Source organism: Euwallacea similis, chromosome 6, assembly GCF_039881205.1.
Source record: "Euwallacea similis isolate ESF13 chromosome 6, ESF131.1, whole genome shotgun sequence".
NCBI lineage: Eukaryota > Metazoa > Arthropoda > Insecta > Coleoptera > Curculionidae > Euwallacea > Euwallacea similis.
The window spans coordinates 5367323-5391460 of NC_089614.1; the positions used below are offsets into that span (position 1 = coordinate 5367323).

The 24138-nt window shown below is 34.5% G+C and overlaps 1 protein-coding gene across 1 annotated transcript; it reads left to right on the forward strand.

The window, feature by feature from the left end:
- Window positions 1–15948: 15948 nt before the first annotated feature.
- Window positions 15949–22869, forward strand: Nup188 (nuclear pore complex protein Nup188). Its single transcript, XM_066390794.1, has 14 exons — window positions 15949–16068; window positions 16120–16348; window positions 16463–17058; window positions 17707–17929; window positions 17980–18243; window positions 18296–18976; window positions 19034–19567; window positions 19878–20150; window positions 20202–20555; window positions 20630–21406; window positions 21459–21743; window positions 21848–21999; window positions 22058–22425; window positions 22476–22869. The coding sequence occupies exons 1-14, from the start codon at window positions 16046–16048 to the stop codon at window positions 22847–22849; spliced, it is 5133 nt and encodes a 1710-aa protein (XP_066246891.1). The 5' UTR covers window positions 15949–16045; the 3' UTR covers window positions 22850–22869.
- Window positions 22870–24138: the final 1269 nt, after the last annotated feature.

Sequence of the window (24138 nt, forward strand, 5' to 3'; positions counted from 1 at the left end):
ATAATCTTTATGTTTACAACTATGTTCCAAAATTTAAAAAAAAAATGAAAGAAATGTTCCGGAAGATAAAATAAACCATTACTGATTAATATGCAGTTCTGACAAAATAATTTGCAAAAAGAAAGTGCAAAGTGGATTTGGCAACAATGTAATAAACGAGTCCCTTTCAGAGTGGGTCAAAAAACCAAACAGACTAAACAGATTCCCGCCTCGAAGATTCTTTGTAGGCAGCTCAGCTGACCGAGGTTCCCAGGCAGTTAATAACGTCTACCATGCGGGTGGTTGCCAGAACAAGTGAATCGCCTTGGTGCCAATGAAAGGTGTTTATTCTTATGCAATTCTCGCCTTTTTTCAGTTATTCAATGTGGAGGTAGGCATAATCAACCAAAATAAAGATAACGAAGTAATAAGAGAAAGAGAGAGATGTAAACGCAGTTGATGCATGTATCCAATGCAGCATCTTCGAGTGAAGAAAATTGTGATGAGACGAACCAGGGAAGGCGTGGCTGCTTTTCTTCGTAACCGACACAAAGAACGATGAACTTCACTTAAGAGGTCTAAGAAATGTTGATGGTTTTCTCGTACATATGTATGTATACAAGAGCTCGTTTAACAGTTTATTTGCCATGAGAAGATAAATTATGTCACTTAAAACTTTTTCTAAACCAGTTATATCTTTGTTTGAATTGAATTGAATTATGTAACTCGGGCGTCGTTGAGGTAATACAATCCCACCCACGCCTGAGATTTGTTGTTACAGAGGTCTGCTACCCTGCTCTCAGCTTTAGTGTAAGTTTGACTCGACCGCAATTCCTCATAGTAATTGGTCATACACTTTTAACCTATGCAAATAAATAACCCAGTTATGAGCAGAAACGTGAAAACGTTAGGGTATCTGATGGTAGGACACTATAGACCCATAGAGATACACTTATGAGATTCCAAGAAGTCCGACAGTGGCGTTACTGGGACGAAGAAATTTCATAAATTCGTATAAAAGGACATAAAATTCACTCTTGGAATTAAAAATTTACTCTATTCACTCCAAATAATACATTTGCTCTTACTCTAGTCTGAAAGCCTTACTTACGTCAAAAATTGCAAGTCAAACGATTGTCATATGACAAGCACGATTAAAAGAAAGACACGATTAATGACAAAGAAATGGTCACAAGTTTTCATTGATTTTCAAAGGTTTTCCACGTTTTGATTGGTTTTTGGAATCTCACTGATTTCAGCAAAAGTCTTTTTTAAGTAATATACATAATATGTAATTAATAATAAAATTAATAACATTTTTGAGTTTTCGGAAGTGTTCCCGTGCCACCGGGTCAAAATTTGAAATTAAAAAAAAGATGGCCGCCACCATATTCTACTCAATATTTTGACTTTTCTCAGATTACTAGTGACGGCTTCAAAATATAAGGTGTGCCAAAAAACAGATAAAAATGAAGGTTACAGGGGGAAAATGATGAATGTCACAAAATTGTAAAATGAAGTTATTTCATATTTTAAGATTTAAACGTTTTTATTTTAAAACCAAATAAAGTAATTTCACAAACTCGCCTGACCAAACTCGACCAATTTGAGAAACTTAAAATATACATTTAGAAAAATACTATTAGATTGCAATGGACTCTTAACGGTTTTACTATGAATGCATGGACATTCATCGCTTTTGATCGGTTTGAAGAAATTTTTTACCCTGTATGATATGATAGTACAGTTGACGTACTACTATATGACACTGTTAACTTGTTTTCGATGATTTTATGATATTCATCGTTTTTCCTCTCGACCCTCCAAATATATCTTTGCACTGAAATATACAAGAAGTCTTTTTACGTTTTCTGAAATTTGTTACTCTAAAAGCAACGTCATAACCCATTATCCTTCAATAAAATACTGGTCACCGACGCGACCACATTTACAAGGAGAGGTATATTTAGGGGCACAAAAATTTCGTTGTGTTCACGTTTTATCTGCCGGACAAGTCACGTGAAGTACAGTAACGTTAACAAAAAATTGAAAATGCTCGGAATCACTTAATTAATATAAAAACTGTTCGAGATACGAGTTTTTTTGCAGGAAATATTTTCATGTAGAACAGTTCAGAGTGGCAGAATTCGTAAAAGTATTGAAGTTATCCGTGCTGATAAAAAAATTAGTTCGATTTTTTGTACCTTAGTGAGGCTCAGGTGGCCACCACCTTTAAGCTAATTTTAAACTTATATTTTAAATTAATTTATCGCACCCAAAAACTCCCCACGGACCATTTCAAATGTGTAAATCAAGAAGTGTGGAATTTATTCCGAATTTACAGAATGAAAAAAAAAACTTTTACACCCTGTAGAATAGAAGCAAGCTACTTTTTTATTATGCGAATTTAGATGAATCGGTCAATGATTTTACTCTCTAGCGCCCAATACTTATTTATGTCGTTTCTCGGACAGCCAGTACATTCATTTTTGAAAACTTTCAAATTAAGTTGTATTGCGTGTTCTAAGAAGTACCTTCCTAACTGGTTGCAATTTGTGGTTTTGCGCTGATTTAAATCCTAAAAGCAGATGCTGTTTTTTAACTCCGCACCAGACGTTGCTAACGCCCTTTGGGTTGACAACTAAAAATAGTCCCCTTCTTACCTTGACTCCGTCCCCTAATCGTAAAAATCAAAACATTTGGAGCAGACGGATGTCAGCATTTCCAGATTTAACCCAACACCTGGACGTCTCAAGTCCGATTTCAGTCCGTATTTCGCGAAGAAATCTACTTTCCCACGCTTCTGTGTTTTATGCGCATTCCTAAGTATCGAGTGACAGAAACCGTCAAGCTCTAAACAATTTTGCTTTAAAATGTTTATAAAATGGAAATCTACAAAGCTTGCGCCTCTCTGAAATTTATTTAAATATTTAGTTTAAAATGTCAGTAGGCAGGTACTCATAGGCAAGGCAATAATGGGTTTTGACAGCTTAAGAATTCCCTTCCTGGAATCGGTGGGTGTTTTATTATAAACGTTCTAAACAGACAGTATTCACCACACTATACAAAGGAGCACCAAAGATTGCCCATTCGACGAATACCCGAACGCTTATGACGCCTATGTATATGCATTTACATACATACATACATAGGTCGATAGACCGAATGTGTGTTCTTCTCGTTTTCAACGTTTTGCGTACCATAACATGAAACGCTTATAGCTTTTCAATTACCACATATCTCTAGAGGTATGGGTAATTTATTTTTTAATGCAAACTCGCTTATTTACGGAAAACGCGTAAATGGTACAACAGCATCACACGATGGGTACGCCCTTGAATGTTTATGTACGGAGATCTAACTTGAGAAACAAGTTTCCTAGGCGAACGACCTGGTACTACGGATTCACGTCGTTTTATTATACCAGAACCCACTGCATCTAGTTGAAATAGGCCTATAAAAAGGGCTCGATTCGGTTTTTGTACGAAACAGATATGTTATTGACGTGGGAAAAAGGAATGAAGAGTTTGAGTTTTGTAAAACTCGAGACTAAATTATTAAGCAATGTTGAGCACTGAGACTTTGGATATTTTAATTATTGCCGTGCGGCTGTGTCTTTCATTTTTCACTTTGATACCGACAGATTTTATACATAGTTTTTACGTTTTTAGGTGCATTTCGATGAAATTGTGATTTGCCTTTAGTTTTTTAAATCAATCTGAAAGGTTGTTTGATTCGTTAAATACGTCGATCATCGCTAGATACTTCTCTGAATCAATTGACGCATCTCAACGGATGTTAACACTAGACTCCGTAAATAAACACATAGCAAAGAACATCTAATAAATATACAGGGTCCGTCATATATATGGAATAATGGCAATAAGTTATTAAATAATTTTTTATAATAAAATATTTCAAATAAAAGTTACAAGGCTAATTTGTTGTCACTTTTTGATAACCTTGAACTTTTTCTTACCCCATAATATTCCAACGAAATCCAACTTTAGTTTTTCAAATGTGACTCTCCATTTCCAAACTGTTTTATGGAATCTACACTTATTTGCGCGTACCGATATATCAAAATTTATTAGGGTTAGATAAGAAAATTTCGAGAAAATATTATTTTGGTTATTTTATTCAAAAAAATTGAATTCGATCAGAAAAGCAAATCAATAAAAATATCCTCTGTATTTTCTTTAAAGTCAAGTAAACAGAATTCCCAAAAATTCAAATTTTTAATTGATAAAAAGCATTGTAAATTTTTTGCTTGCTGAAATAGATTGGTCAGCCCATTCGCCTGATTTAAATCCCTGCGAATTTTTCCTTTGGGGCCATTTAAAAAATCAAGTTAATAAGTACCGGCGAAATAATGTAGATGACTTAAGGCTGGTATCGTCGGTGTAACGCAATCAATCAGGTAAGACACCTATCTTCAGCTGAGAAGATCATTCATGCAAAGAATAGCACTGTGTTTGGATAACGATGCAAGACATTTTGAGCAAATGCTTTGAACATTAAATAACAATTAATTCTTGTAATAAGCAGTGAATTGTTATTTTACTCTTCTTATCCAATTTTTTTTAAAATAAAATAAGGAAACTCATTTTTTTTTCAAAATTTTTATCATCCAACTCCAATAAAATTTGATATGTCTGTTTGCGTAATAAAATAAGTTTGATTCCATAAAACAATTCGAAAATGGAGAGTTAAATTTGAAGAACTAAAATTGGACTTTGTTGAAATATTGTGGGATAAGAAAAAAGTTTAAGGTCATCAAAAAGTAACAAAAAATAAGCGTTGTAAATTTTATTTGAAACATTTTCTGATAGAAAAATGATTTAAAAAGTTATTGCCATTATTCCATATATATGACGGACCCTGTACAGCTATTTACACATTTCTTTAGAGGTTTAAACGACCGAAGTATAATATATTATCATTTTTGTCTTTCATTCGGATTTTCTCAGGCCTGAGCAGGTGAATTACTTAAGTAATACAAAGATAATCTGCACGGGCGCCATGGTGATTCTCTTTTCGTGATAAGTGTTCTTAGATCTCCCCTTACTTGCAAAGCATAAGACCGATTTGCTGCAAGAATTTGGAACCAGAAAAAGCTGTTTGGTCTGCCGCCTTAAGAGGGGCCATTCCCACAATATTGCTGTTAAAATCGTAAACTTGTTAACAAAAATCGGCTTCAGGTTACGTGAGCTCATTAAAATTTAAAATGTTATAGGAATTCTCAGTTAAATAGCAGACCATCCACCAAGAAACATTTTTTTAAAGTAATATTAAACAATTATATGTATTAGCTCGCACATAAGGATATTCGAGTGGTTGGACAATTCTCAGTATTTCCAGGCATTGAATGTAAATTTTATTAGACCTAAAAGTGCCTTTTGACCCAACAAAACTCGGCGTCTTTTTAACTCCTGATAGGGATCAAGATTTAGGACCAACAGACTATATGCAACAATGGCCGGTTTTTAAATGCTCACGATTTTCGACTCGCCTTTTGGAAGAAGTATTTTAGGGTGTGTATACCATAAAAAAATAAATCCATATAGAAATAGTAGAACTGGAAGTTTGAATAAGGAAATTAAACCTTTAACTTGTCTCCGCTATTTGGCCCACTTTAATGTGGTACCACTTAACGAGATGGAATTCCTCAATGAACGCTATCTAAATGTAACCTCACAGCCTTCAAAGAAGACGAATTATAGAACGTAACGTTGGCCATTAAATCGGATTTAAAAAACAAGTCCAGTTTATTATTCAGGCGAATTCTTCTTACATCATGATGGTCATTGACTGAGATTTTCCCGCCAAAACATTCGCCGCATTCCCTTAGGCGGTACCTGTAAATTCAACCATGGTCGTACCAAAATCTTTCATTAATGAACCTTATTTATCATCAACATTTCATTAATGCTACCAAACCGTGCTGTGATTCTCTTTCAACAGGAAATTTCCAAATATTTCTCTTTTATATACACCCAAAAAAATGGTCGATTAATAATGTTTTTGGCAAAGCGCAATAGGTTCGCCACTGCATGTGGTACTCGATGGCAGAGAAGATTCGTTAGAAGTCAAGTCACGGCGGTTCTCCAACGAAAGTAAAATCTAAGCGCCTTATTCGCCATTTAAATGGCCTAAAATAAGTTTCTGGGTGTACCTACCACATGATTCGCAAACATTAATAGACCATGGAAATTTTTCAACGTCTGGTCCTTCAGGGCCGGACCCAATTTCATTTTTTTTTAAAACAAATTAAAATTTATTTCTACGGACTTAAATAACAATAAAAACGTCCGTAGATTAATGAATAAAGCATTATCTTTATTAACCAGTCCACATGTGGGGCGCAGACTACTGAACGTTCCATATGCCACTATTCGAATATAGTGCCACATTTTAATGGGGGACAAGGGGTATTGCACTTTGAACCGGCAGACTGCGTTGATTGCTGAGGGGGTGAAATTGCACCGACAACACCCGTTTTCTCTTATGTTCGATACCGTCAATGTACTTGCGTACCTACCTATTTTCAGTTCAGCACGTGCACAGCTTTTATGCTGGCTAAGGGAGCGGTACCAAGTAAAAGGTTACTTCCAATTCATTGTATGTGTGTTTTTTTAAATTGCCATTCAATAAAAAGTGGGTATTATATGATTTTGGTGTTTAGGAAGTCTGGAAGAAATGTTGTATAGGTGCCAAATTTGAGCGAAATACCATCAAGAAATTTCCAAATTATCCAAAAATTAAAAAAAAAATACATTTCACCTTGTAGCTAAGTCGTAAACGAAAAGATATTGAACCCTGAAGGGTTTATAAGAGCAACTCACCTTAAAATGTCCTTTTCTAACCATTCCTAAAGTCATCAATCTGGGACACCCGATATATTCTTTTAACCTGAGGCATACAGGGTTCTTCAAAATTCTCGAAACCGTTTGATACCAGGGCTCCTTCATTAGTAACCACTATTGCTACTTCCGAAACTGTAAGAGATGTAAAAAAAAGTTACAATTTTTGAGGACTTAATATATTGCAAGCGATATCTAAAATTTTACCCTTTTTACATTTTCATTACCTGCATGTTATCAACGGTTTGAGACGGAATAAAGAGCTTACACTGTTTTATCTTTCTTTTTAAAGGTTTTACCACCAGTTTTAAAATTAAAAAGTAAATTGAAAATTTTCAAAATGCGGTTTGCACTGCCCTATTCTAAAGACAATTCAAAAAGGTATACAATACCATCGATTTTTAAATACTGAAATATTGAAAGTAAAAATAAAAAAAACGCAAGTTTTGAAAATTTCAAAATTGATGCCATTTTAGCCATTTTCAAAACTGTGTGTGAAATATACAGCACTGTTAGGTTTCAAACCGTTGGAGGGATATGGATCAAGAAAATGCTAAAAATGTAAAATAAAAAATCCAAAAATTTAATAGTCGGTAGATATCTTTGATATATTCTGTCGACGTTGCTGATTATTTCTTTAAATTTTCGAATGTATTCGAATATATGTGCACGCGTGACAGTAAAAGAAGCGGAAGCATAGGATGTAAGGTAGAACAGGCTTAATATGTACTTATGCACGTGTTTGAATGATTCAATGCAAGACGGAGACGGCTTCTTTGGACTTCCTTCAGATAATTCACCGAAACACACACATGAGACTAGGCATTTTTCAACACGAAAAGTCTTCACTGAACGGCTTAAACCAAAACGGAAATCTTTTCTCTATGGGGTTGTAAATTAAAAGATTCGTTTCTGAATATTAACTTTTCGACAGAGAGGTATTATTGCTGGTCACTAAGAATTAAGTAGTGGTTGATACTACTAGTCACAGGATTTTTTTTCCAGAAGACGTTTCAATTGGCCCTTATTTCCGGCGGAGTTCTGCTTCTTAAACTTTGACACAATAAAACCGTTAGGTACTACCACAGAAAGTAAATCAAAACCGCCACGTTTTCTTTATCCAAGCACGCTTCCGTCATTTTAAGCATATGCAGGTAACTTTCAAGCATAATTAGGCTCTAATTGTGCCCGAAATAAGCTATTTTAACAGTCACCAAGAAGTAGCAACCTTCAATGAGACATCTATATCAAGCAATTATTTGAACTCCCCCGTGTGCGATTTTTCAAAGTCAAAAATACTTCAGGTTCACAATTTGTCATCTCCAACAATTCCATCACCGACCTCAATAAGAGCACACATGCCAACCGTGCCGTGCAATACTACAGGGTGCGGTACTGAAACTTTTCTTTTTCGAAAGTCAATAAAAAGAAAGCCAAATCTGGAGAGTACGCGGGCCATGGGATGTTACCTCTGATTGAAATCAGCCGCGCGAGAAAAGCTTCCCTCAAAAGACATTGAGATTCTCGATATGTAAGCCGTGGTCCCATCCTAATAAAATTTGATATATCTGTACGCGCAAATAAGTGTAGATTTTATAAAACAATTCGGAAATAGTCACATTTGAAAAAACTAAAGTTGAACTTCGTTAGAATGTTATGGAGGAAGGAAAAAAAGTCAAGGTTATCACAAAGTGACGAGAAATTAGCCTTGTAACTTTTACTTCAAATATTTTTTAATAAAAAAATATTTAAAAAGTTATTGCCATTATTCCATATAAATGATGGACTCTTTATACCGATTTTTTTTATTGACTTTTGAAAATAGCAAGTTTCAGTGTCGCACCCTGTAAAATCACACTCTTGAAAGGTTTTAAATTTAACAAATATTGGATGGCGCTATCTGCTCTAAAAATCAACCATAAAGTCTTTTCTGAAAATTTCTTCGAACCCCGTTGAAAGGGCAATTGAATTGCTTATTGTCGAACACATCTGGGAGATGTGAGGTGTCACTGTCAAGTATTTGGACTTTTATGCCCAGTAATGCCCGTGACATTCAAGGAAGACCGGAAATCATAGAAACACGACTACAATGACAAGAGATGTAGACATATCGAAGGTTGAGTGCGTATCTTTTCTTTTTAAATAGAAGGTGGTTTTTCGCTGTAGTTGACGAGAATGCGTCCATTTAAAGCCTGTTAAAAAGACCTCACTTGAATACATTCAGGAAAGATTTGTGAAGTATTTTTCTTCAGGTTTACTTCTAAACGGTGGCTTATAATGAGTAACAGACACCTTAAAAAAATGCGATTTATAGGTCTTTTCCGCTAAAATCCATGTGTTTGGGACCATACATGAAGATAAATTACATGCCACAAGAAACTGAAGAGAGTAGTGTTTCAGTGGCTGGTGGCAACTGACTGCGAGATTCGTTATTTTTTGCGGCTTTTAAAGTTTTCAATGACTCTTGAGGGTTCATTATTCCACTTAAGTAAAGCTTTTATGGGCAGGAAGGAAGAAAAAAAATAGATAATGCTTCTCTATCTTTGTTAATGTTATTAACTGATAACTTCCACACATGTTCAACTGGATGCAAAACACACGTGAGTCAACAATTAATAAAGAAACACAGGTACCGTACAGGGTGGGTCAAATTGAACACTTTTATAGTCCTATTTCTAGTCGCGATGGTAGAAATTATCTTTTTAAGAAAAGGCCAACAGTTTTTGATAATAAACCGCACAAAAAATAAAAACAAAAATTGATGTTTTCAGTTTTTCCGGATATCTCAAAAAGTAATGGATTTTTTAAATTAAAAAGACACAGTCACAATACTTCTCTGATAAACATACAACTGTACCACTAAACTAATTCTATATCTCTAATGGTTTTCGAGATTCCCACGTTGAGAGTCGAACGTGAAGCATCTTGTAAATGACATTTTATGATAAGCAACATTTTCTTAGTTTTTGAGAGAAGGGACACTGTGTATTTTCCCCTATTTTAATCGAATTACTATAAGATAATATAGCACACTTTATCGTTTTGCTGCATATCTCTGAATCGGGAATTTATAATATTTCGATAAAGAGTGTTTGTTTATAACAATTATAGATAAAAAGGAACGAAACCAAGGTAGGCAGGGGGAAGCTTAGTTATTATTTGAAGAAATATTTGAGCTTACTAATGAAAAATTGGTACTTAGGAAGACAACAATGTTTTAAATTGAACAAAGAATTTTACTGTTGCCAGTTGTTACGAAACACGTTAATATCCAAAACCGATTGTCCAGAAATATTCCAATATTAAATTAAAAGTATATATCATTATATAGCAAATAATAACAGGAATATAAGGGAAAATCGGTCTTCCATTTAAACTAGGAAAGTTAGGCATGCTCCCTCAGAAGGAATGTCATAAATAACACAACTAAATTAAAAATTTTGTTTCAACATAAGTGACAGGTTCCCTTTAGATCATTCCAATATTTCTTGAGACAATTGAACAGTTTCGTACTTTAGGAACACATTGTATACCTAACTAAGGACTCGTTTTCCAACCGACGCGGGCTTTCTATATGTGGGCCTGTACCAACGACGCATCCACAAGAAACGAGCATATGGCGTCGCTCGCACCCTGTATAATCGCGCCGATATGGGATAACGGCCTACATGAACTTGATACGTTACTCCTGATGAATATACCCTTATAATGCACTGAGAAATCTGCACATGTTCCATTTAATCGGTGATCGATAGAACTGGATAGGTGAGTCATATTTGGGTGAAGTTTGGCGAAAGAATTATATAATCCGAAACGTCCCAGTTCATTTAGTCAAAATGTGCTTATCGTAATCTAAACAAATACATATTTTATTATATTATATTGTAGGATATACACGAAGTTTGAGCAGGGCGCCGGAACCGTTAGTTTTATCAGGGCTTAAACCAACAGGCGCCTGTAAAGCATTTACACCAACAATACTCACACTGTGTGACTTAGCTGTTTTTTAAGACGAAATATGTTTTAAATTAAACACACATTTTAAGCTCTTAACGGAGATTTCTTGGGTGACCGCGGAATATATTAAAACATGAAGCTGTTGATTGTTAGTGCAACTGTTCCAATAGCTTATCAAACGTTATGGAACTCCCACCACATCCAGCTGCGTTCGTTACGCAAAAACCCACCCCTCTGATGTCAGAATGTCATTAACGGGACAGGGTGAATCCTTAGGGATTCTTAAGGAGAGCCTTAAACGTCTTCTTCATGCAAAACAACACCTGGTACGTGCCGCGTTGCAGCTACCACCATACTCGCTGCGTATAACGGTCAACAATGTCTGGTATTTCTTACACACCCCTCGATTTTAGCCAGCACCCCCTATTCCACCACGTGCCCCACTGTCACATTCATCCCCCATGAATGGACGCTAATTATTTTAACAATTAGGAATATTGCCAAGTACCGTTAAAACCACTTTTTCTGCGGCTTAAGGATTTTAGGTCGCTGAACTGAATTTATGAAAAAAATTACCAATAACATCTGCCTTGCATTGGGTATGCATGGGAATTTCGGATTGGGGATAAATCCCTAGTTTTGCATAAATTGGTGTGAGAAAGTATGCGAACGCAAAGGGCTATTGTTGTAGAAACTTGGTTAAGGAATACAAAAAGTATCTTCCTTTCAGATTACAGACATACAGCTGTGAGTGTGACTTGGGGGTGTCTGTCTGGTGCTGATGAACTAGTACCAGCTGCAATTACGAGGTCTGTGATAAATCAAAAATCACTATAAGAAATCGGTGTTATCAATAAAATTCAAGTGCCCCGTATTCCATTATGTGTCCAGCTGCCCTCACTGTCTGAACATGGCTTCCGCGTTCCTTCAAACAACTTCCCCTAGCTTTCCTTTACTAAAATCAAAATTTCTATTAATAAACACCCCTTGTTTGTTAAAATTCCCAAAATTTGAGGTTGATACGGCCCATTTTCGAGATTCAGGGACAAGAAAGTACCTTTACCCCTTGGAAGAAAATATGTCTAGGGCACGTGCTCTTTCACCATTGTACGTGCAGCTGTATCTGATACAGTGGGGCTACAGTTTGAATTCACTCATAATGCGTGCATATTTGTTATAGTTGCTCATAGGAAGATGACCCACTGTGCTACACAGTGATGTAACTTTTGCATATTATTGACATATACTAGATAGGGGAACTCCTTAGATTATTTATTAGAACTAGGAAGTGAGGGATCCAGTTTATCCTCACGGATTTCCGTTAAGTTTTTAGATCATTTCGTGGGATAATCTCATGACACCTGAAGGTAAGATAAGAAAAATATGATTATTTGTAACACAATTTTACAGAAATGAATGAAACGACATTTAGTAGCTCTCTTGACAGGAATACACGTTAAATTTTTCGAGGGAAATCTTGTCACAAGATAATAATTTGAACAGAGAAAACACACGATTATTTATGCAGCGAATCAATTTGCACCCCGATAACCAAGCAAATACACACAAAAATAATTTTCTTTTTTTTAATGTAAATAAGTATAGATATTTGGCATTTTTGATGAAAAGATATTCCAGCAGATGTAGACCCCCTTGGCAGCTGTGATTCAGCTATTTGCCGTTTTCTTACCCACAGTGCTCGCACCAATTTCAAGACAATCCAGTACAGCTTTCCCTTAAGGAATTAGGGGTGCAATGGCATATGTGCATTGAAGGGGATTGAGCGCCAATCAACCCCTTTGTCACACTCTTTGGCACGCGCAAACTTCCTCTCACTATTTAGTTCAAAATTACATTATTCCTTTGGTTTGTATTACTTTTATTACATTCAAGAAAGAGTTTAAAGGTAATCAAAATTCTGTCCAAGTGAATGAAATTAAATATACAAAATATTCTCTTTGTTCTAAGTGTATTATCACTCTAAATGGTAAAAAATTGTACCCACCGATTAAGAAAAGTATGAGGGTAGGATGATGGTAGAAAAAACGGACTGTGGGCACAAAAGACTTACCTATTTATTCAGGCTTCCTACTGCCTCAAATTACCATAACGTCGGTATAGACCCGTAAGAAACCCTTTTAGTTCTATGCTAGTTTATTTGAGGAAAAAGAAGGGATCTCGGAACTCACAGTTAGTAAGTGTACCGTTATTTTTTTTTTATATAACCCAATCATATACATAGATATGAAGGAAGGAAACTTTTTACTACTAATTTGCTAAAAATTTTAAGAAAAGCCTTTAAAAGCCAAGAAATGGTTATATTGCTAACTAGGAAAATATGGTAATTTCTCATAGAAATTCAAAAAAGCACAAAAAGCCATAATACAGTACAACATTTCATTAATTTATCTCGAAATGTTTCAAAAATATTATTGAAAAACCATTCTCAGGAATCAATCTTTCAAACCCTGTATGTATTTCGATATACATATGTTTATGTGGCGCTTTCGTCACATTTCGGGACCTACAATATATAGTTGAATTTATGGCACTATGTTCAGAGACAACTTGTATAATCATATACAGGATGTTCAAAAATAAATTAAATTGCTGTCATTTCTGTAAATTCAAACGCTCACATACTTGTCTTCTGAACAAGACATTTTGAAAGCATAGAAAGAACTCTTATTCGCTTTTCTTATCAAAGTTAATCAGAAATCATTATATTTGAGTATTCAGCGGAAAAAATAGCCATCGCTTCATATATGGGGAAACAAGAGTGCCAAACTGGGCCAGGTGTTCGCTAAGGGTCAGTTCTTGGTCTTGTTCTTTTTACTCTTTTTGTCGCTGATCTCATCACTCGTATACAGTATTCAAAATATTACATGTATAGTACAAATCACTTAACTTTTTATTCACGTTACAAAATGTAAGGATTAAGAGTAGCCTTACGTAAAATGACAAGTCACATTAATTTAATATGCTAAAAAAGAATAAAGACATATTTGAATGTCTAAACACGACACTATTTTGTTGTATGTTGCCGCTTATTTTGTTGACGTTTCCCGGTTAACCTGACAGCTGTTATTTTGAATGTGTCAATTTTCGTTAACTTTTGTGGTTTTTGGTGTTTTAAATTCCTGTTTTCTTTGTTCATCTTTTTTGTTTGTTCATTTGCGGTAAAAATCTGTTCTTTTGAAAACTAAAATAAAATAATGCTCCTGGTTATTTATTATCGATGTTGTTGGTATAATTGCCAATGGTATAATGCCCAAGTTCCTAAATAGTCGGTGTAAGGAGCTTGTAGCATTCCTTATCAACTATTTTAAAAGAGAATTAGAAAATAATGGATCCTTATTACCATTGAATTCAGTTGGAGGGGTAAATTGAAATTTGGTATTTTGGAATTAATATGCTCGTAACGTCGCACAAATACCTGAGGAATTCCTGCAACATATTAATTTTGAAAAGATATGGCATCAGTGCTGATATGAAGCCTGTGACGTGAATAAAAAGTTACGTGATTTGTACTATATGCAAATTATTCGCAGATCTACTTACCATTGTCACTGTCACGCCTGTTAGAGGCGTTTGAACTTATTAATAAAGATCTGGAATATATTTTTAGCTGGACTAGAGGCAACTCATTAATTGTTAACCCTTAGCGAACGAATGTCGCCATATAAATATTCATATGCACATGTTCATATACGATCATATATGACGTATGTGTTCATATACTACTTATTATCACTGAAAATTTCCATAACATCCAATAAAAACGAAATTAATCGTGCACTTTTCTTGCTCTGGTAAGAAAGTAATTAATTTGTTAAAATTCTATATACGGATCATTGTGCTAGAAAATCGCACTCGTTCGTTAAGGGTTAATACTGTCAAATCCAGGCAAATTTGTTCTTTAGGCCTGACATCGAGAGATTATTTAAATTTCGTATCTAGTCAGCTGTGAAGTTTGTTGAAGAAAAGAACGTACGTCGATAAAAGTAAATAAAGCAACATAACCTCACTGGGCTATTACTAATTTTAACGTCATTTTGCGGCATATGATCGAGCTACGACCTACTTTTCATCTTCTATTTCTCTTGTGTAAAATCCCACAGCTGACTAGATATGAAATTTAAATAATCTCATAGTATTACTATAGAGCTACAGTGGGAGGACGTACTGGACGGTATTGTAATGAAACGGACTAAACTGGTGAAAAACTAAGGTTGGGTAATAGATGGAAAACTCACATTTAATCTTCGTGTTAATAGCATAATGTTAAAAAATTGAAAACTTTATAAGCAATTTGTCCCAGTTACGCTTAAGAAACTTCTTGCTGAAAGTATGGTGTTGTACATTCCGAAGTACCTAAATATTGCGTATGGTACGTTTCTCACTTCTTGCAATAAATATCAAATTCACAATGTATGTCTAGGATTTGTTTTCAACTTGGGAAGTAGAAATCATATCAGAAATGTGTTTAAATGTAATATCGGTCAAGGTCAAGGCTTTTTATTCATGTGGAGGTACTGGCCTATAAACTTAGAACTTCGCTATTATGGAACTATTTAGTGGATTTTATTCAGAGGCAGGATAAGACCTATGATGTTAATATGCGATTTTAAAACACTCTACCTCAACATAAAACTCAATTTTTTAAATATCGTTTTTCTTATTCGGCGACACATGTATATATATTGTTCCCTACCGACATAGTTCAAATCAGGTAACGTATAGATGCTAAAAGGTAAAATGATAGAGGTTGTATTTGCCTTGAACAAATATTAATTAATTAATTAATTTATATCCGCCGTTTTAAAGAAAGAATAAAAATAAATTCTATTTAAGTAAATCTTTAAAATGCAGCTCACCAGTGGTCGTTCTTTTAGATCCCTCAATCAAATCTTTAGTTTGTTTTCCATTTTATTAAGTTCAAACACTCTATCGGTATCTAACGCCTACTCTTAGGTTTTCGTTGAAGCTAACAATTTTAATTCCTGAAACGCCACCTTTCGTCAGTACATGAAACTGAAGTTGTAAACGAATTTGTAATTTAATACTCAAAAGATAGATGCCGCCACATACGCTAAAGGTTTTGTTGAAACCGCTTTTGCTGGAGAATTGAGGTTATCCCAATCGCCGATGCATCAAAACAACACAGTCGGGAAATTAACATTTCTTAATAACAATTCAAAATATCAATCTGAAATACCCTTAATTAAACCTGTATGTAATTTATAATGGAAGACAGCGAGACTCTACCGTAAGTTCTTAGATAAGCTGTTATTTAATTCACTTCAAAACTTATTCCTAGTGTTTGGCAAAAACTTTACCAGATAGTTTCTGGGAGTATCCAAAATGTAATTCCAGAGGTTTTGGAAGAAGTTATAGGGATAATTGAGGAAAAAATGGTTTCTGTCTTGCTTGGTTTTAAAGTGTACACTAGACCTAGCTTTGATGAGTGGAGGAAAGGTTCACAAACCATGTTGGTAGCTCAGGATGATGAAATGAGTTGTTTTGTTCATCGCATGAGCAGGGAACTAGTAAGTTGACTATAGTGTACAAACGTTCACCTAGTAGTTATAATCAATAAGTATATATATAGTTATGAAAATAAATACAGTCAAATAATGTTAAACCAAAAATTTCTCTTTTAGGATTTAGATGTTAATATAGCCTGGTCTGTGATATGTAACTTCTTAATTTTTGGTTACTACGGAAAAGTCACTGAACTAAAGTCAATAATATGCTATGAGGCAAATAGTAAATCAATTATTGAACATCTCTGGATCTTTTATGCGTCAGACCGCATGTTCTTATTGAAAACAATACGTTTTATACTTGAAAAACTTTCTGAAAAGACTTATATTTACCACAAGCAATTTAGTACAATATTTGAAGAGATTGATTTAAAAGACCTTTGGCAAAACACAATCAAATCATTTGAGAACCTTCTAACGGAAATTAATATTGAGAAAAGTAATAGGGTCTCTGAAGAAGACTTGAAAAAATGGATACAAAGAAATAATCGAGAGCAAATTGAGGTGCTACTACTAATGACTCAGTTAGCTAGTTTAATAGAATTGAGATTAAGTGGCACTGAATTGGCTGATGTAATAAAACTATTTTTGCGCCACGGATTTGGGAGGCACCCTTTGTTTATTGGTGCTGGAAGCTTATCAAGGCCCAAAGATGTTATTGACATTAAAAATGCTGAAGTTGGTGTTGTGTTGACATTAGTCCACAGGTTTTGGTAAGTGACATTTAACTACGGAGAAAAATTCGCTTGGTATAAGTTCATTCACAAAGTCACCACAGTACTATAGAACTGAAGTAAAGAGACATATAACGTGTTAAGGAAATAAATTCCCTTGACTTTTACCATTACCATAAATTATATTGAAATTATTAGACTGTCTCATCAAATTTAATTACGTGGATTGGAAATAGTCCTCCATTCTGACTCCCATTGTATATCATATGTCTAATTTTTCCCGATAAACTCTTTACATGTCCATAGTTTGCTGAGAATATTTCTTAACAATAATTTGTTTGAAATTACCAATTATTATTATTAAATGCATTGTAAGGTAAATGTACTAAATGTAGACATCTGAACTACCAAATTCAGACGATTTTTTTATTTAGTAAATTAAGAATTTTGCTAAAATAAACATTATTTTACATTATGTGTTGCAATCTGCGGTGTTATGTGTTATCGTTTTACCCAAAAAGCAATCTTGTCCATCTCATAATACAAATTTAACAAGCTGATAAAGTTATATGTATGTCATATATCCTATATAGTACGTATATATGTAAAAACTCCTCTTAAGGTGTCCGAATTTGGTATATTTACCTTAGACGTATATTTTTTCAATCACATTTTCTTATTTCCAAGGCTGAAACCTGGTCTTTTTAAAATGTTGCCTAGAGAAATTGAAGTGGACCTGGAGCAGTATCAAGTGCAAGGAGATAATGGCATTATTTTGTTTATCTGGGCAATTTTTAAGTCCACTCTATCAAATGCCCATTTGGAGTATGGTAGGAGTGCAATCGAAGCACTCCTTCACAAAAAGGTGTTTAGATCATTGGCAAAATGCATCACTTCAAACATATTTCAGGTAAAATTTTTATTATAAATGATTATTTGTACTAAATTTTGTAAATTCAGAACTGCCAACCTGGGAAAATAGTTATGGAGGCCACATGCAGGCTTTTCGTCGAGTTTGGTGAATTGGTCAATGATCATCGATTTATTTATGAACAAGAAGGTGTTTTGGATATAATCTGTGAACTTTATAAAAATCCAAAGTTGCATGCCCTTGAAAAATTAGGGGTGTATGTCCAAATAGGACTTGATATGTTCCCATTCGAATTAGACAATTTTCTTAGAATTATCGAGTCAGTTGTTTCTTCTGAAGACCATTTGGATAAGGTTTTTTTCCATCAAAAAAATATTAGCACCATATTTTGAGGACCAGTTTTAGGTGATGAAACTTCTGCGCAACTGCCCAACATACTGCACAAATTTAGAGTGGCCTTATAGTTCTGATGCAGTGAAGTCAACGCAGCCTACAAGCTTATTTTTAGGCAGTAGCCAATTTGTTATCCCAGCCGAGACATTAACAGAAAAATGTAGCTGCTTTGGAGTTGATCTCATGAAATTCCATTACAAATTTGACTTTTTTGAAATCATTGGGCAGTTTATAAAATCTCTAACAATGTGGACTGTCAACAGTGGAGATATTAATAAATCTGTCTCCAACAGTCTTCTACGAGCCACCAAATTTTTAAACTTCCTTATCAAACATTATAAGGGGAACTTCAATGATGACCGAGATATAAAATCATTGATGCAGAGGCTTGATTGTGTTCCTACATATTTTATCAAGAGCGGCTTTAAAAGCTTCGATTTCTTTTATGTCTATTTTGAAGGGAAATGTGCCTTAATTAGGTATCAAAATGTTGACTTTCAAGAAGCATTTCCTCTGCTGATACAGAAATTACTCTTCCCTTCATTCTCAGATTATAGAACTGCTGCCGCGGAGTTAAAACTTTTAAAGAGTGGACATGAGTGTATTTTATTTAGATTTTTGAAGGAAGAAGAGAGCCGGCCTAGTCATAAATTGCTATTAGAGTATATTCATGTAATTATAAAAGTGTTGCAGGTAGGTTTATACTTTTAATCAAAGACTTTGTGGATGCAGAATTTAATACAATTTTAGAACGATCTCCACAGTGAGTTCCTTTACAGTGGGATTTGGTATTTGTTATACGTGGCTTTTCCTTCTCATAAACAGTGGTGTTTCAACGAAGGGGAAGACTTTGAACAAATGAAAATTCTCAATGGATGCCTCAGCGTATTTATCAATGTATTGCAACAAAACCCCAAAAATTCGTTAAGCAAAGTGGGTCAAAAACAGATCTATCACTTGGTACATAACGCCTTTATAAACGACTCTTTCATTATCGACAATTTGTATGACGTTTTCGTGAAGGATAAGTTTTTTCTTCCTACCTTAATGCATCAAGAATCAAACTGGATTGTGGGCAAAACTCTAGTGGTCCAAGAGACCGTTAAGCAAGAACTTTTGATGCTGCTATTAATATTTAAATGCAGAGCTCAAATTCCAGACACTAAGTGTGAAATCGACCGTAGGACACACGTTTTCGCTAAATCCGCAAGTGTGTACTTTATAACACCTTACAATAGCACTTTGGCAGTATTGGCAAGCAAATTTTTGGATATGTTAGGAAGGGTAAGTAATTTGAAGGCAGTATAAAGCCACGTACAGGACGTCAGAAATAAGATGTCCCACCTCCCTTATCTGGATATCTAGCAAATTTAAATAAAATGCCACCCGATGTTGATGTTGTGTGTGATAGGAATCGACAAATTCAATGAACAAGAAAATATGTACTCGGCTAGCAATGTTTGCGACAGACTGTATATTCAGGCCTGTAGGTGGCTTTAGAATTGTAATAATATTATTAATGAAATTGCACTACTTTTTTCAAAAAAAATTTGTAAACAAAATGTAAAGAACAATTATATTTATTTCTTTTCAGGATGAAAGTATTCCCCTTATGTCCTGTCTGGGAGTAGACTATGATCAAACTCAAACATTGTTCCTGGAAAGGTTAAGAGACCCTATGGAAGATGAAGAAGTCAAAGTCAATATCCTAAATCTTATTAGCACTTGTGTTTTACATCAAACTGGGATGACCGCTGCTTTTTTCAATGTTCAGTCATCTAAGAAGTGGTATAATCCTGATGTTAAGAGAATAGCAGGCGATACTGTCGGAGATTTTATGCTTGACTATTTGAAAAATATTAAGAGGGTTAGTGCTAGAACGAACAATTATGAATCTTGCTGCAATGCTTCTTTTTAGTCGGTAACATACCTAAAAAGCCCTCTTCAAATAGGGGTGTTAAAAGTTATGGCGAACCTTTGGCAGTGTCAAAAACAACACCTTATCAAAGATATAATGGAATCTAAAGATTTCTGGACTTTAGTGTCAGATCCGTTGCTAAAACCTTTTGAGCTAAACCCTTTGGTTTACACATATCTGATACAAATACTCGCTATCCAGTTTGCAATCGCCTTAAGAGAACCTGAAAGAAAGAAAAATGATTTTTTCCTAGCTGTAGAGAAGTTCATGGATAACGAAGTCCAGCTAACTATGTTTCAGGACTACCTATACAAGATTTTCTCAAATGAGCACCTTCAGCTAGAGCTTTTACAGGTATTCTCGTTATTTAAATTGAATTTTCCAGTAATTGAACTATAACTTTAACTTTCGAACTATTTTTTTTTAAGGAAAGAGAAGTGTTGTTGCAAGCTTGGACAGAGTTGCTTGTAACAAATCAAAAACAGAACGAAATTAAATCCTTCCCAACTAATGAGAGTAAATACATATACGTAGAACTTGCGTTCGAATGTTTGCGAAAAGAAATCGTTCATCGAAATATCTTAAGTACCTGGCTCGATTTCATCGTAGTGGTGTTAAACATGTTTGGGCTGAAGTTTGACGATAAATTGGATAAAATTGCCGAAAATGCGAATGAATATGCCAAAATCGTGCAGCTGTATTACGAACGCATGTGTTTAAAAGACAAAAGAAGTGCCTTAACCGGAATTCTTCTAATCGTTAGAGAGTTGAAAGCTTATTATGAAAAGCACCCTGCAAGTTTGTTGGCCCTATTAGAGGAAATTGCTACTATAGTGGATATCGAATATAAAGTGTTATCAAGCCAGGTGTTTTCAAGATTTAAAGATAATGACTTGTCTGCTAGGGAATATTTGGGGCCATGGACTTTAATTCTTTGCATGGGAAATTGCGTGCTATCAATAAAATCCTGTGGCCACTTTTCGGTGTGGTTTTCCAATCGACGATATTTGGAAAAACTTTTAGCGTGCACTTCTGAATTGCTGTCTTACAAGAAAGGTAGGTCAACTGGAGAATTGGCACTTTATGGAATGACTTTGTACGTCCAATCGCCACTAGCTAAGGATTTCCTGAAACTCAACATGGTTCAATTTTTTGACAGAGTTGAACCTCTGGTGAGTGCGTTGATTTCCGGACATGTTAGTAAGGTACAGTCTCAACGTAAGTCCGTTGAATGGGGTTGAGATTTTTATGTTTCAGGTGAACGTTCTTGATCTCCAAGAAGCCTGGCTAATCTCCAATTTGTTAGTGAAATTTAACCAAGCGTTCTTAAAAACGTTCAAAAAAAATGCTGTAGGAACATGCTATGCGTTTCTTGCTCTGAATCAACATATCATAAAACATGTAACCAATCTTCCAGAGAACACTGTAGATTTCAAGGCACTAGATTTGTTGACGCAGACTCTTATACTTTATTACGAGATCCTGAAGAACTGGAAAATTCATTGGTGCAAAAAAAGTAATAAGACTTTTAACTTAATGACGGTACGAAAAAAATTCTTAAAATTTTTGTCTTCCCTAACACATACATTGAATTAATTAGGATATTAAACATTTTTAAGTTACAGCGTTCAAGTATTTTATTGCAGGAAGGTATACGGAAAGCTATAAATGCGTGCATCTATCTTTGCCTAAGACCCAAACATATCGGATTCTACTGTTTGGATAATTACTACCGATTAGTCCCTGTAGACCAGTTTATCACCCCCATAAACGACTTAATGATTGCAGTTATCGATAGGTAAAAAATGCCTAGAAAATTATTTTCAGTGCTTATAAATTGCCTATTTAATTTGAAGGTTAATAGGAATACTAGGATTAGCTTTTAGTTGTTTGTATGAGTTAAACTCAAGTTTGCTCGAGTTGTTTGAATACTATGAATCTGAAGAGTCTGATATGGTTCTTATTAAAAACGACTTCAGCGTGCCAAGATTTGAACTGCCAATACCCTATGATTTAACTTATGGAAAATTGTTGTGTTTAGCACATTTTTTATGTAAAACCATGAATCAGCTTCATCAGAAAAAAGACTCCAAGGAAAAACAACAAACAATAATTCATGAGCACAGCTCTTATTATATTGGACTTGTTGAGCATCAGGATCCCAGTGACTACATGCCTGATCAGAAACTTAGTTCTTTCCTACGATATTTATATGAATATTCTGGTTTGTTACTATAAATTAAAATTACGAATTAATAAAAAAATCCATTACAGGGCTAATAGATCCATGGATAAATAATTTGAACTATGAAAACACTCATAGAACAGCAGACGTTTTAATGATGTTCATAGCACAGCAGGCATTTTTGACAATTAAGTTACTGGAACCCGCCCAAGTGCCTTATTACAAACGAAACCTCTATTCTGAACTACAGTTCTTCCACGAATATATAAAAAAACGAACCTCAGAATTAACAAACCTCATTAGCACTTCTCCGGGATGTTCGAGTGAGTTGGACCATATGAAGCGATATTTGCAGTTCCATTGGAAGGAAGAAGGCGGAAAAACTAAAGTCTCAAAAGTTGCAGATGAGAATTTTTTATTGATTATTTCATTTTGGTTTTCTAATGTTTGTCAAATTCAGTAATAAAAGATTATATTTATGATTATATGAGTTATAAAAATTGATTATTGTGAATATCACTATTAATTTTTTGTTTTTAGTGATGCGGGGTATTCTCTAGCCCACACTAATAAAGAGAATCTAGGATATTACGTTTTCGACAGAAACATAAGCAAAATATCTAAAAAATTAGATGTTATGGAGAAAAACGTTAATTAATACACTTCAGTGGATCTAAAAACCACTAAATCACAAACTTATACCGTGTATTTTTGAACCCCTATTCCTCGCCAAAACTTTTGCATTATTTTTTAAATACAAATTTCTATTTTATTCGTACAGTTTGCCGAGGTATTAATTATATATATAATTTGCAATTCGAATAGAGAATAACCAAATATTTAAATAATCACATTTTTACATTGTGGTATTTGCAAATTGGGAGCATTCCCAATGAATTATCACTTTCTGTGTTAGCTGATAATGACGTCAATAAAAAAATGTTTTAAAAACTGGTGTAAAAGCTATAAACAAAATTGAATTTTGGTACTTTTATTAATTTAATTGCTCTTTTCTGTGTATGAGGAGACAAATCTTATATGAGTAGCGATTAATAATAATAAACAATTGAAAAGATATATGAATAAAGTTTTCAAATGTTACAGTTGTTGACAGAGTTGAACGCAGGAGTGTCGCGCATGCGCTTTATACACTTACTGCCAAAGGTTTTAAATCAAATAATGAAATTTCCTAAACTAGCGTATTTATTAATAAACCTTGAGTTTTCAATACCTAAAGAAAAAATTATGATAATTAATTAACAAAAATGGTTAAATTTAAACTTTAATCAATCAAAGCCATCTAGTGGTTTATTGACGCAGGAGTGTTGCTGGAAGCATCCTACGGGTGAGGCATGCGCCCAGTGTTGCCATAATTTGCAAGTGTGCCCATTCCCTTTATTACACGCAACTTACAATACATTCATTTCGGTAGCGCCTATGTTTGTTTTTACCCTTTATTCTATTATACTTTTCTACTACTTCTTAATGATATACGTTTTAAATGATAAACGAATCAGCTAATTTCATTCCTGAGACATACCGGCTGTGAAATTGCATTCCTGTATAAAATTAAAATTGACCGTACGGCAACGCGTCTAATTTATTGCTCCAGGTGGCAGGTGTAGATGGATTTGTATAGTATATATTAAATTATTGGAACCGACTATTAAATGTGGAATTAGGTCAAAACTTATCAAGGACAATGCCAGCCAAAAGCGATCGAAATGCTGGAGTGATGACAAACATATGCCG